Below are 12,468 nucleotides of genomic sequence, written 5' to 3'. Positions count from 1 at the left end.
AGGATGGAGGTGGAGCTGCTCACAGGTTGGTGCAAATCCCACAACCTCATTCTTAACGTGGGAAAAACTAAGGAGATGGTGGTTGACTTCAGGAGGGCGGGGAAACAACACCATACACCTCTGCACATCGACGGAGCTGATGTGGAAAGGGTCAGCAGCATAAAGTTCTTAGGACTACATCTGTCTGAGGACCTGACGTCCACGGCCAACACCACAGCTCTGGTCAAGAGCGACTTCACCCTCTCCGAAGACTATGTAAAGCAGGCCTCCCCACCACACACCTACGGACTTTTTATAGGGGGACTGTCGAGAGCACACTGACATACGGCATCACTTCCTGGTTCGGGAGCTGCAAGGCATACGAACGGCACCAACTGGACAGGATAGTGAAGACCGCAAGCAGGATTATTGGTGCTCCACTCCCCTTCCTGCTGGACATATACAAGAAGAGATGTATCAACAGAGCCATCTCCATCATCAAAGACCCTTACCACCCATCGCATGACATTTTCTCCATCCTCCCATGTGGGAAGAGGTACAGGAGCATTAGCTGCAAAACCAGCAGGATGCTCCTCAGCTTCTTCCCACAGGCTATAAGACTGTTAAATGGACTTTGCCCCCTGCCAAGTATCGCGCACAAACCCCCACACTGCAGCAGAGCCACTGTTGTGCCGCTGCCGGTCGGAACGGCTGTTGAATGTTTAGTAGTGTTAAATTTGTTTCATGACATGTATTTTTTAATTTTAATTCCTATTTATTTTTTAATGCAAACTGAATGGACACTGGTTGAGCAACGTTTTTTTGTTTCCTCTGGGTATGTGAATACTCAGGAAATGACAATAAAGATTTACAATTACAATTACAATTACAAGAAAGAGGGATCTAACCCAAATTAACGCCATTTCCCTCTCCACAGATGATGCTTGACCAAATCAGCGTTCCCAGCATTTTCTCTTTATATTGCATGTTTCCAGTATCTGCAGTTTTATTTTAAATGCAGCACAGTGGCGATGTTGGCATTGCTACTGCCTCAGAGCACCAGAGACCCGGGTTCGATCCCGTGCTCAGGTGCTGCTTGCGTGGAGTTTGCTCATTCCCCCGGTGACTGCATGGGTTTCCTTTGGGTCCTCCAGTTTCCTCCCACTATCCAAAGGAAAGTGGATTTGTAAGTTATTGACCTCTGCAAATCGCCCCTAGTGTGCAGGCAGTGGATGCATAACGGGTGATCGAAGGTTTGCATGGATTCAGTGGACAAAGGCCCCGTTTCCATATTATTGTCGCTAAGGTCAAATCTGCTCGTATTTGGACTCGATGGGGCAAATCTCCCACCCTGTAGCAATTCCAGGCTAAAATAATTAACCTGCAATGAACACATTTAGTGCAGCAACATGTTCCTGTAGGTACACTAATTATATAATTAATGCAACTTTGACTGTTCCAAAATAGAGTCCACTTAAAACTTAAAATGCCACTTAAATAAAAGCGTCCCAGGGCAGCAATAGAATCAAGCTTCAGAGAACCCTAAAACAAGAGCCCTATAACTGAGAGACAACGGCAAACATAAACCCAGTTACCGCCAGTAATTCAGTAATGTTGTCAGCTAATTAACTGATCGACAGCTAACTAATGTAACATGGGTCTTTTCACCACAAGTCTACAGAAAGTGCCTCGGAAAAAAACCTGTGCCCAAACCAGCACCATGGGGTTAAATTTTATTCACGATTTTTGTGGCAGAAGCCGGTGTTTGAACTGGCCTTGAATTCTGCATAGAAATGACTGGCACAAATCAAACAAGTGACAGCTTCTTTATCTTATGGAAAAATAACATTGGAACTGGTTACTTTTTAAGAGAGAGCGCCCCTTGCTCAAAACCACATGATTAACCACAGGTATAATGTGTATACATGATCAGTCACAAAATTAAAATACAAAACGCACTTCCAAGGTTTCAACCTCCAATCCCCATTTACTGAGAGATTCTGTTGGAAAAAAAAGAACGGAATAATTATTTTTACTAACCGTAGTGAGTACCTAGTGTCCAAAATAAATCTGTCATATTGACAATATTGTGCAAGCCTTTAATCATAAGCTGAAGTACTTCAATGCCAAGTCTCTGCTTGATGTTTCAGAATATTTTAAAACATTCAAGATACGGGAACATTAAAGTGGAGAGTAGAGAATTGTTAAGTTATCAGAATAAGTTCATGAAAGCACAATTTGACAGCAATTTAAAAGTAAGCAAATGCAAGGACGTAGGTGTTAGGAGCTGGACCGGCTCTCAGCAGCTGCATGCACACAGAACAGCACCTCATCCACAGCCAGGATCGAACCCGTGTCCTCGGCGTCGCAAGTGCTGCTGAACTGCCACTGGGCCATCCCCGTTCCCCCCACCCCACTCGAGTGGGCGGCCGGAAACGTCGGGACCGACGGGACACTGGCCCCCAGGCACATAGCCAGCACAGAGAAGCACCAACCCCAGCTCACCTCCGCCTCTCACACCGGGCCAACCGACAGCACAGACCAACGACACCAGCGGCCCCAGGCCCACAGCCAGCACAGAGAACGCACAGGCCCAGAGCCAGTACCAACTCCAGCCCAACCCCGCACCAACTCCAGAGGAACCCGCTCCCCGATGGGCCGCTACGGCGACAAGTGCCAGTTCGCCCACAGCCTGGCCGAGCTGCTCTCCCTCAGCTGCCACCCCAAGTATAAGACGGAGCCGTGCCACATCACCGGCTTCTGCCCCTACGGTACCCACTGCCATTTCATGCACAACCCAGAGAAGGAGCGATGGCCCCGGTCTTGCCTGCACCAGAGCACCAGTCTGGGCTCAGCCTCCTCCAGTCTGGCGTTCCACTGGGCCGCGCTGCGGGCGGCCTTCAGCCCCGACCTGGAGTTGGAGCTGGCCTGGGCTCTGGGCTTAGGGCTGGGCGAGGGAGAGTGAAGAGGTTGCTGCTGCCGCCAGCACCACCATCACCAACAGCAGCAGCAGCTCCAGCGGGAGTTTGGCCAGCCCATGGCCGGCAGGAGCCTATCAGCAGACTCTCTCTCCGACCAGGATGACTCCAGCAACAGCGGCTCAGAGTCGCCCCTCTTTGAGCAGGGCCAGCGGCTGCCCATCTTCAACAGGATCTCGGTGTCGGACTGAGGGGAGGAGGGGGGGTGGTGGTGGTGGAGGGCTGCCGGCCAACTCGGCGGGACAGGCAGAGCCGAGCTGGAGCCAGCGGCTAGAGCGCCGGCTCCAAGTCTGGGGCCGCCCCGCCAGCCCAGGGCCACCCTGGACACCTCCGGGACACCCGGGAGGGGACAGGTACGGCCCAGCAGCAACTCAACAGCGGCCGGAGAGCCAGGCCCGACCCCCGACCACGGACGAAACGCAAGCCTGCACACAATGCAGCACCACCATTGCCGAGACTGTTCATCGCAAGTGACCTATGGCCTGAGCATGCTCAATCGGAGTACCTAACTCGCTTATTATGAATGGATGCATCTCAGTCTGGTATGGCAACTGGTTTGCTCTTGACTGCCTGAAGCTGCAGAGAATGGTGAACACAGCCCAGTCCATCACAGGCTAGTCACTTCCTTCCATCCTGTTCATTCTTCGGGGTGTGCTGCATCAAGAAGTTTTGTCAAGGATGCCTGCCACCCTGGCCGTCCCCTTTTCTTTTCTACCTTCTGGGAGAAGACACAAGAGCTTGAAAGCAAGGACATCCAGACTTAAGAACCACCTCTTCCATATCTGTAACAGACTCCTGAACCAATCACCTCTTTTTTGTAGCTCTTCAGTTTAAACCAGCACCTGCAGTTCCCTCCTATACATTTGGCTGCTCCACTGCAAAATCCCCTTAAGGTATGCCCACTTTGAAGGTCTCCTCCTCTCCGACGAGTGTTCTGCAACATCCTCTCTCGCTGTACCCCTGCTGTCAGTCCTCCTGCTTTACTTTTTTGAATATCTTTCATTCATCTGTTCTATACCACCATCTATATCTCTCGTTGTCCTTTCCCCTGACTCTCAGTCTGAAGGGTCTCGACTCGAAACGTCACCTGTTCCTTTACTCCAAAGATGCTGCCTGACTCGCCGAGTTATTCCAGTTTTATATGTTTACCTCTTTTACACACCCTTCCCGAGATGGAGGCATGTACAAACTCTACATCACTCAATTATTGCGTAATTTGCACTACTTTACTGTATTTGCACGACTTTAGATTGCACTAAAGTCTTCGCACCATTCCGCTCTGTACTTGTTGTATTTATTGCTGAATCAATCATTACGATATATAGTATTTACAATAAGAGCTTCATTCGAACAAGAAATTTCATTGCAACTGATGTAGTAAACGACAGATTAATCATGGTCTATACATCAATTGGTAAAAGTTTCTACAAGCCACACAAAAATCAACTGCCTACACAGAAATAATATATTTCATATTCTGGAGTATAATTCAAAGTATAGTTAAACGGTAGTTATATCAAATTAATGTTGCATTGCAATTCCTGCTAAGTTCCAAGTTCCAACTCAATCACAATTCACACCACCACCACAGAAAATGAAAATTGCTAAAACAAGCAGAAAACAGCAGAGCAGCATCAGAAGAAAATAGACCAGGTGTTCACGGGAATGCATACCAAAGATGACAATAGGTTTTCCCCAACCGGAAGCCATGGATGAACCGTGAGATCCACTCCCAGGTGAAGTGCAAGTCTGCAGCGATCAAGTCAAACAAATCCCAAGCCGTGCACAAAATCTATTTATGACCTTCGCTAATCCATCAAGGATGCCAAGGAGCGATTCCAAACCAAGCTAGACAACCAAGACATGGACAACCTGCCCACTGTGGCACGGCTTGCATGATATAACGGAATGCAAAATAGAAGTCGGGCTCGGTATATAACTGCTGTGGATCAAGGCTGTATGGGAGTCTGGAGTTATTAGCAACAACGTGTCCTTTCCTGATGACCTCAATGGTGACTTTGAACAGAAGGTCAACGGAAGGATGTTACCAGTCAGCCTCTGGTGCACCTGCAGTCACTGCAGCAGATGCAAGATCAGCCTTCCTGAGAGTAAGAAAATCCATGGATGGCCCAGAGGAGTTCCCGCCACATCCACCGGATCTGTGCAGATCAGCTGGCAGGAGTATTCACAGACAAGTTTAACCTTGCATTACTCCATTATGAAGTCATCTACTTTAAGAAGACCACTATCACACCAGTGCCAAAGAAATGCAAGGTAGAGTGCCTTAATAACTTCAGTCTAGAGGCTCTGATATCCACCATCATGAAGTGCTTCGAGTGACTGGTGATGCTGCACATTATTAACTCCAGACTCCCATACAGCTTTGATCCACAGCAGTTTGTTTACCATCACAATACAGGTGCACAACCTTTTAATCCGAAAGCCTTGGGACCAGACACTTGTCGGATTTCGGACATTTTCGGATTTCAGAATGGAAGATTTTTAGCGTAGATTAGGTAGGTAGCGCGGGCGGCTTGAAAAGTCTGGAGCAGCTGCCTCCTCCCCGGAGACCGGGAGAATCATTGCATAAATGTTAGTCAGTTAGTTTGGAGGGATTTTATGTGGTGGTGGTGGTGGTGTAGGGGTGAAGGGGGAAACTTTAATTCTTAGTCCCCTACCTACCTGGTCGGCGACTCCCAACCTCGCGGAGCTGGGGGCTCCGTCCGGCCGCGGGCGGCGCCGGTTGTAGCTCCGACCCCGGCAACTCTACCCCTGGCTGCGAGGCGCTCCAAATCCAGCGCGGCCCGCGGCCGGACGTCCCAGCTCCGAGAATGTCGGGAGTCGGCGGCATCGCAGCGCTGGGATACCAGCGGGGAGCGGGCAATGCCTTACCGGGTCGCCGTGCAGCAAGCTCCGGAGCGCTATGGCCGCCTTCTTCCAACATTCGCGGAGCGTCGCTGGATTTGGAGCCGCGGAGCTGGGGGCTCCGTCCGGCCGTGGGCGGCACCGGTTGGAGCTCCGACCCCGGCAACTCTACCCCTGGCTGCGCGGCTCCAAATCCAGCGACGCTCCGCGATGTTGTCCAGCGGCCACAGCGCTCCGGAGCTTGCCGCACGGCGACCCGGTAAGGCATTGCCCGCTCCCCGCTGGTATCCCAGCGCTGCGATGCCGCCGACTCCCGACATTCTCGGAGCTGGGACGTCCGGCCGCGGGCCGCGCTGGATTTGGAGCGCCTCGCAGCCAGGGGTAGAGTTGCCGGGGTCGGAGCTACAACCGGCGCCGCCCGCTGCCCCACCGGCCACAGCGCTGCGGAGCTTACTGCACGGCGACCCGGTAAGGCATTGACCGCTCCCCGCCTCTCCGACCAGGTAGGGGACTAAGAATTAAAGTTTACCCCTTCACCCCCCTTCACATAAAAGCCCTCCAAACTAACTGACTAACATTTAAGCAATGATTTACAGATGTTTAAGCGTCTCCCGGTCTCCAGGGAGGAGGCAGCCGCTACAGTAGTACAGACCTGGGTTGACCGTGGGTCGTTTTGGGTCAAGTTTGGCGCCAAACGCGAGCTTTGGTGCGCAGACGACATCTGGAAAAAATGGCCGGTTTTCGGAGCTTTTCGGTTTCTGGAACTCCGGATAAAAGGTTGTGCACCTGTATTCACAGAAGACGCCATCTGCCTGGTCTTACACTGATCACTGGCACAACTTGATAACAAGGACACTCAAGTCAAACTCCTATTTATTAGCTATAACTCAGACCTCAAAACCACCAAACTCATATAGGGTGATTTCACCAAAGGTCAAATGAGCGTAGATCCCCCCTCACGTGACCGAAAATTTTAACTGGAGGACATATCTCAGTTTGGTACATGTTAGTGAATGGGGAAACACGCACTTTCCCACCAGTTAAAAACATCGAAAACGGCCGATTTTTGAGCTGAAATTTTCTGTGCTAGTCGGGGTGACCGTGAAGCACAGCGACCTAAATTTTCAGGCAAAAAAAAAGATAGAAAGTAAGGCAATTACAAGAGGGAACTGAAGGTAGAAAACAGCGGAAGTGAACAGCAAACATTTGCCGTGGAGATTTAAAGATCCAAAATATCGGGAATTATCGCGTTTGCTCGCTGAATTTCATCAAAAGTAAGTTAATAATTCCTTACTTTTGATGAAATTCAGCGAGCAAACGCGATAATTCCCGATATTTTGGACCTGTAAATCACCACGGCAAATGTTTGCTGTTCACTTCCGCTGTTTTCTATCTTCAGTTCCCTCTTGTAATTACCTTACTTTCTATCTTTTTTTTGCCTGAAAATTTAGGTCGCTGTGCTTCACGGTCACCCCGACTAGCACAGAAAATTTCAGCTCAAAAATCAGCCGTTTTCCATGTTTTTAACGGGTGGGAAAGTGCGTGTTTCCCCATTCACTAACATGTACCGAACTGAGATATGTCCTCCAGTTAAAATTTTCGGTCACGTGAGGGGGGATCTACGCTCATTTGACATTTGGTGAAATCACCCTATATTCAAACTCCTGGAGCTAGGAGTCAACAATCCGGTCTACCACTGGATCCTTGGCTTTTTTATCCATAGACCACACTCAGAAGACAATACATCTTCCACAATAACTCTCAGCACCAGTACCCTCAATAGCATGCATTCTCAATCCCCTAATTTACTCCCTATACACTCATGTCTGTGCAGACAAATTTGGCCTAACACCATCTACAAGATGTCACCACTGTGGTGGGCTGGATCTTGAACAATGACGAGACAGGACAGGATACAGCGTAGAACAGGCTCCTTGGCCCACACCAATCAATGATCCCCACAGACTAACATTATCCTGCACAAACTAGGGACAAATTACAATTGTACCAAATCCAATTAACCTACAAATTTGTATGTTTTTGGAGCGAGAGAAGAAACCCGAGAAAACCCACCCAGGTCACGGGGAGATCAAACTCCGTACAGGCAGCACCTGTGGTCAGGATCAAACTCAGGTCTCTGGAACTGTAAGACACCAACACTATGTTTTGCCACCTTGCCGCCGCCCCTTTGCTCTACCTATTGTGCTTGCTTTTAGTTTGATTGTATTCATGATTTAACTGGTAGCACACAAGCAAAAGCTTTTCACTGTAACTCCGTACATTTGACAATAATAAACCAATATCAAAATGAAGTTACAATACACAAAAGGACACAAAGTCCTAGAATAACTCAGCAGGTCAGGCAACATTTCCGCAGAAAATGGATAGGTGACGTTTCGGGTCAAGACCCTTCTTCAGACTTAAATTTTACAACTGTATTTATTTCCAAATTAGCATTTCCCTTCTACTTCTTCACAAAAGATAAAGTCTGAACTTGGTCCAATTAAAAATGTTATTACATAATAGAAATAAAAGGTACAGGAGCAAGTTCAACCAATTCTAGTTAACCTGCACAGGCAACTTTCTGCACAAGGATCAGTCAATGAATTTGTGTGCTCAGCAGTCTATATCCAAAACATTTGCTCTGGCAAACAGCAATTTATTTTCCAGTGTTTTATTATAGCACATACTAAGACGGTTTTTGTTTAAAGTCCAGCCCCAAGTGAATGAGCTACTCTGTGCCAGTTATTCAGTTAGCAACACTGTCTCCGATGAAAAGTACGACACTGCAACACATCCAAGATACTGTAAACTCCTACCCAGTTTTGCCATCAGTGCCACACTGAAACAACCGAGACATAAAGTGCTGGAGTTGCTCAGCGGGTCAGGCAGCATCTCTGGAGAACATGGATAAGTGACATTTCGGGTCGAGACCCTTCTTCGGAGTTTCTAGTCTTATTCAGACTGTTTAGTCTGAAGGCCTCAACCCGAAACGTCATCTATCCATGTTCTCCTGTGATGCTGCCTAACCCGTTGACTCACTTCAGCACTTTGTGTCCTTTCGTGTATTAATCAGCATCTGCAGTTCTTTATTTCTATGTATATCCACACAATGAAATGGCAGATACTTTTTGGGAACAAACAATTATCTCACCAAACCAAATATAATGAACAGCAAAAGTTAATCAGGAAGTTTATCAAACAAAGCTGTTTTTTCTCTGAAATTTTGATACAGCGGTTTGAAATATATTCAGTCGACTCGACATTAAAAAAACATAAAACGTGGACAGGCTGCAATCATTAAATCAGGAGTGTGTCTTTAGCCCTAACGGTATTGTTTGTCAACGATAACCTTGTCAATGCATACAGTGTAATAGCGGGGATGCATTTGGCCTCCAGATAGAAAGGTGCATCCTACCAGAATTAATGTTGCCTCAATTTTCATGCTGTTTCTGTGTCGTGAATACCAGCAGCTGTGTTTGCAGTGAGCATTCCTGAAGTGCGTGCGGTTTTCCCCCCTTCTTAAAAATACCAAGTCACAAACTACGATAAATTCGAAAAAGAAAACCCATTCATAATTTCTAACACTATTGGATTATTTTTTTAATCGAGGGAGTAATAAATAATACGCGATATAAACAATACCGACCGCACTCCGCAATGAAGAAAGTTTAAGCCGCGCTGGTTTTGCGCACAAACGGAGGAAACTGACATTTGATAGCCAAAATAGTAAACATTTTATATAAACAAAAGAGCGTTGAGTTAATCACTTACATGCTAAAGTCCCACTGCGAATACACCTTATTTCCCTCAATGCTGTTATCTTAAGCAACATGTGTTGTTGGGCTGGTGTCCTGCCCCCAGTCACCCGTCCCTAAATAACATGCTATACTGCACATTTTCGGTGCCCCCTCCCCCGCAATTTTTTTATTTTATTTTTGCTCCTCTTGGATTTAACGCAGAGAGGAGGAGGAGGCATTAATTTATCCAGAGGCACCGCGGTGAACATTTCTCTGCAAGTGCAAACATGGAACTGGTAGCCAGCAAGGAGGGCGAGGGCGTTTGCACGCCTGCGAGCGAGGTTGCTTCACTCGCTGCCCGGGCCCGGATCCCGGGCCGTTCTATCCGTGTCACGTTCCACGGCGCCTGGCAACAGCAGCAGCCAAATATACACCGCCCTCTAACTCTGCACAGGCGGGACTCCGCAACCAACTCCGCCGAATGCAACCTCCGACCCCTCCTACAATTTATTTATTTTTGAAAATCCCGTTTGCAATTTTAATAATAACCCATGCATATTAAACATTGCAGCCCGGGGGACCCCGCCTTCCCGGTAACTTTTGCAGAGAAAAGGACACCCTGTCGTTTCCTCGCCTTCTTTCACACCCCCAGCCGGCCCGCCGGTCGCCGTCGCCGCCGCCTACCCGTTCGTCTCACAACACACAAGCTTTTGGCGCCATATTAATGACGTACTATATTATTTCCATCATTGGCGACCTTCGGGATCAAATTGCTGAACTGAAAAAAAAATCCCCTTGTAGCCGAAACTCGGCCAACAACGGAAAAGGCATCAAAAGCTTGACATTTTCTTTAAACGCCGGATCTCCTCCTCGGCTTCCTCTCCCTCCCTCCCTTCACGTACTCTCCATCGTCCTGGTTTTTTTTTTCCTTTACATTAATTTCACCTCTCTCGCTCTCCCCTCCCCGAAAGAAATCGAGCCCAAGCGCTTAAAAGTATTGGAAGAGGACAGTACCTGCTGTAAAAAAAATTGTGTGTGTTTGTTTTGTTTTGGCTTTAAAGCTGGTCTGCTGACGTGAGACTGGATGGAAATGGTGAAGATTTTTTGAATGTGGAGTTCAGGCAGCTGCAGTAACAGATTGTGGCTCCCTCTACCTCTCTTTCTCGCTCCCACTTTCACATATGCACTGACTGACGTTGGTCCTTATGGTGGAGTTGGTTGGGTGAAGCAAGCATTCTACCTTCTCTTTCTGTCGGTCACCACGCTGCCAGACGAGGGAGTGCTTTCATGTTGTGTCAACAAGATTACAGACAGCCTCCTTTGCAAGCCAGCTTTCGTTTTCAACTAGAACTCGATGCCTTGTTTAACAGACGAATTTGGAAAGCAACACACATGAGGGAGTGTATTTTAGAATTTAAATCACAAACTAAACATCGTATGGAGGCATACGGATTATGTGCCGGCTGGTGAGATTAGTTTATGATGGCAGCATGTTCTGCACAGACAATATGGACCGAAGGGCCTGTTCCCGTGCTGTAAATTGCTATGTCTAACAACCTCACGGCGCCATGCTCAGCCTGGCCTTGCTCCTGTGCCACGCAATACGATGCGCTAATTCCATTTAGAAAATGATTTTAGAAAATAATATTTTTGTATTTTCAAGACATTTAAAAATTGTTTTAAGCTGGTCACTTTTACCATCCAGTAAACAAGGTACTGTGTTGAGATAATTCAGTTCAGTCATGGCAACTGATGACATTTTAAAGTGTTTGACAGCTGACCGCTGTGGTAATGCAGTCAACACAGCAGGCAGCAAGGTAAAGGTGTTGAAATAATTCACTTTAGTGATGGTGATTGATTAGGACAAAAGAGAGAAACTCTTCGAATAGTGCTCCATGATCTTATACAACTGACAAGCCAGATAGAACTTCACTTTAAAGTTGTCCTCAGATACACGACTTCTGACAGTGCAGCAATCAATCAATATTGCAGTGCAGCAGCACCTTAGGTTGTGCAGTAAAGTCACTGGAATAGAAACATTTTTAAAAAGGATGCAGGAGTAGGCCATTCGGCCCTTCAAGCCAGCACCGCCATTCAATATGATCATTGCTGATCATCTAAAATCAGGATCCCGTTCCGGCTTTTTGCCTATATCCCTTGATTCCTTTAGCCCTAAGAGCTAAATCTAACTCTCTTGAAAACATCCAGTGAATTGGCCTCCGCTGCCTTCTGTGGCAGAGAATTCCACAGATTCACAACTCTGGGTGAAAAAGTTTTTCCTCATCTCAGTCCTAAATGAAGAAACCCCTTATTCTTAAACTGTGACCCCTGGTTCTGGATTCCCCAACATCGGGAACATTTTTCCTGCATCTAGCCTGTCCGATTTAAGAATTTTATGTTTCTATAAGATACCCTCTCATCCTAAATTCCAGTGAATATAAGCACATATGTCAGTCCCGCCATCCCGGGAAGAACCTACGCTGCACTCCCTCAATAGCAAGAATGTTCTTTCTCAAATTAGGAGACCAAAATTGCACACATTAGTCCAGGTGCGTTCTCATCGGGGCACTGTACAACTGCAGTAGGACCTCCTTGCTCCTAAACTCAAATCCTCCCGCAATTATACCAAACTTCTGTGCTTAAAAGCTATTGTTGAAGCAAAATATCTCCAGCTAAAGCGTCGGCAGCATTTCTACCCATATGATGCGCTAATGCACAGAGGTTGCCAGACAGGCAGAGTGATGTCAAGTGGCATACAATACTTGTTTTGGTATCACCTGGGCAAAATTCTCCAAGCCCCATGAGAACACTGGTCTGGCTTTCGTAAAAGAACTTTGTCCTTGGACACAAAGTGCTGGAGTAACTCAGCAGGTCAGACGGCATCTCTGGAATCTGAAGAAGGTGTC

General features: G+C 47.4%; 1 protein-coding gene across 3 annotated transcripts in view; it reads right to left on the bottom strand.

Annotated features, from left to right (window-relative positions):
• LOC129701760 (protein Jade-1-like) overlaps positions 1-10,812 on the bottom strand; it is a 138,694-nt gene extending 127,882 nt beyond the window's left edge. The window contains exon 1 of one of the 3 annotated variants that reach the window (XM_055643193.1): positions 10,577-10,812. Coding sequence is in view for 1 of the 3 variants with exons in the window: in XM_055643182.1 (XP_055499157.1) it covers positions 9,597-9,657 (61 nt within the window). In the remaining 2 variants the exon portion in view is untranslated. Of the gene's footprint in view, positions 1-9,596; positions 10,260-10,295; positions 10,468-10,576 lie in introns of those variants that run through there. The other 2 variants (XM_055643200.1, XM_055643182.1) reach the window with 2 other exon arrangements.
• Between the last annotated feature and the right edge of the window lie 1,656 nt (positions 10,813-12,468).

This window comes from Leucoraja erinacea, chromosome 1 (genome assembly GCF_028641065.1).
Source record: "Leucoraja erinacea ecotype New England chromosome 1, Leri_hhj_1, whole genome shotgun sequence".
NCBI lineage: Eukaryota > Metazoa > Chordata > Chondrichthyes > Rajiformes > Rajidae > Leucoraja > Leucoraja erinaceus.
This window is presented reverse-complemented; position numbering and strand designations above follow the sequence as displayed.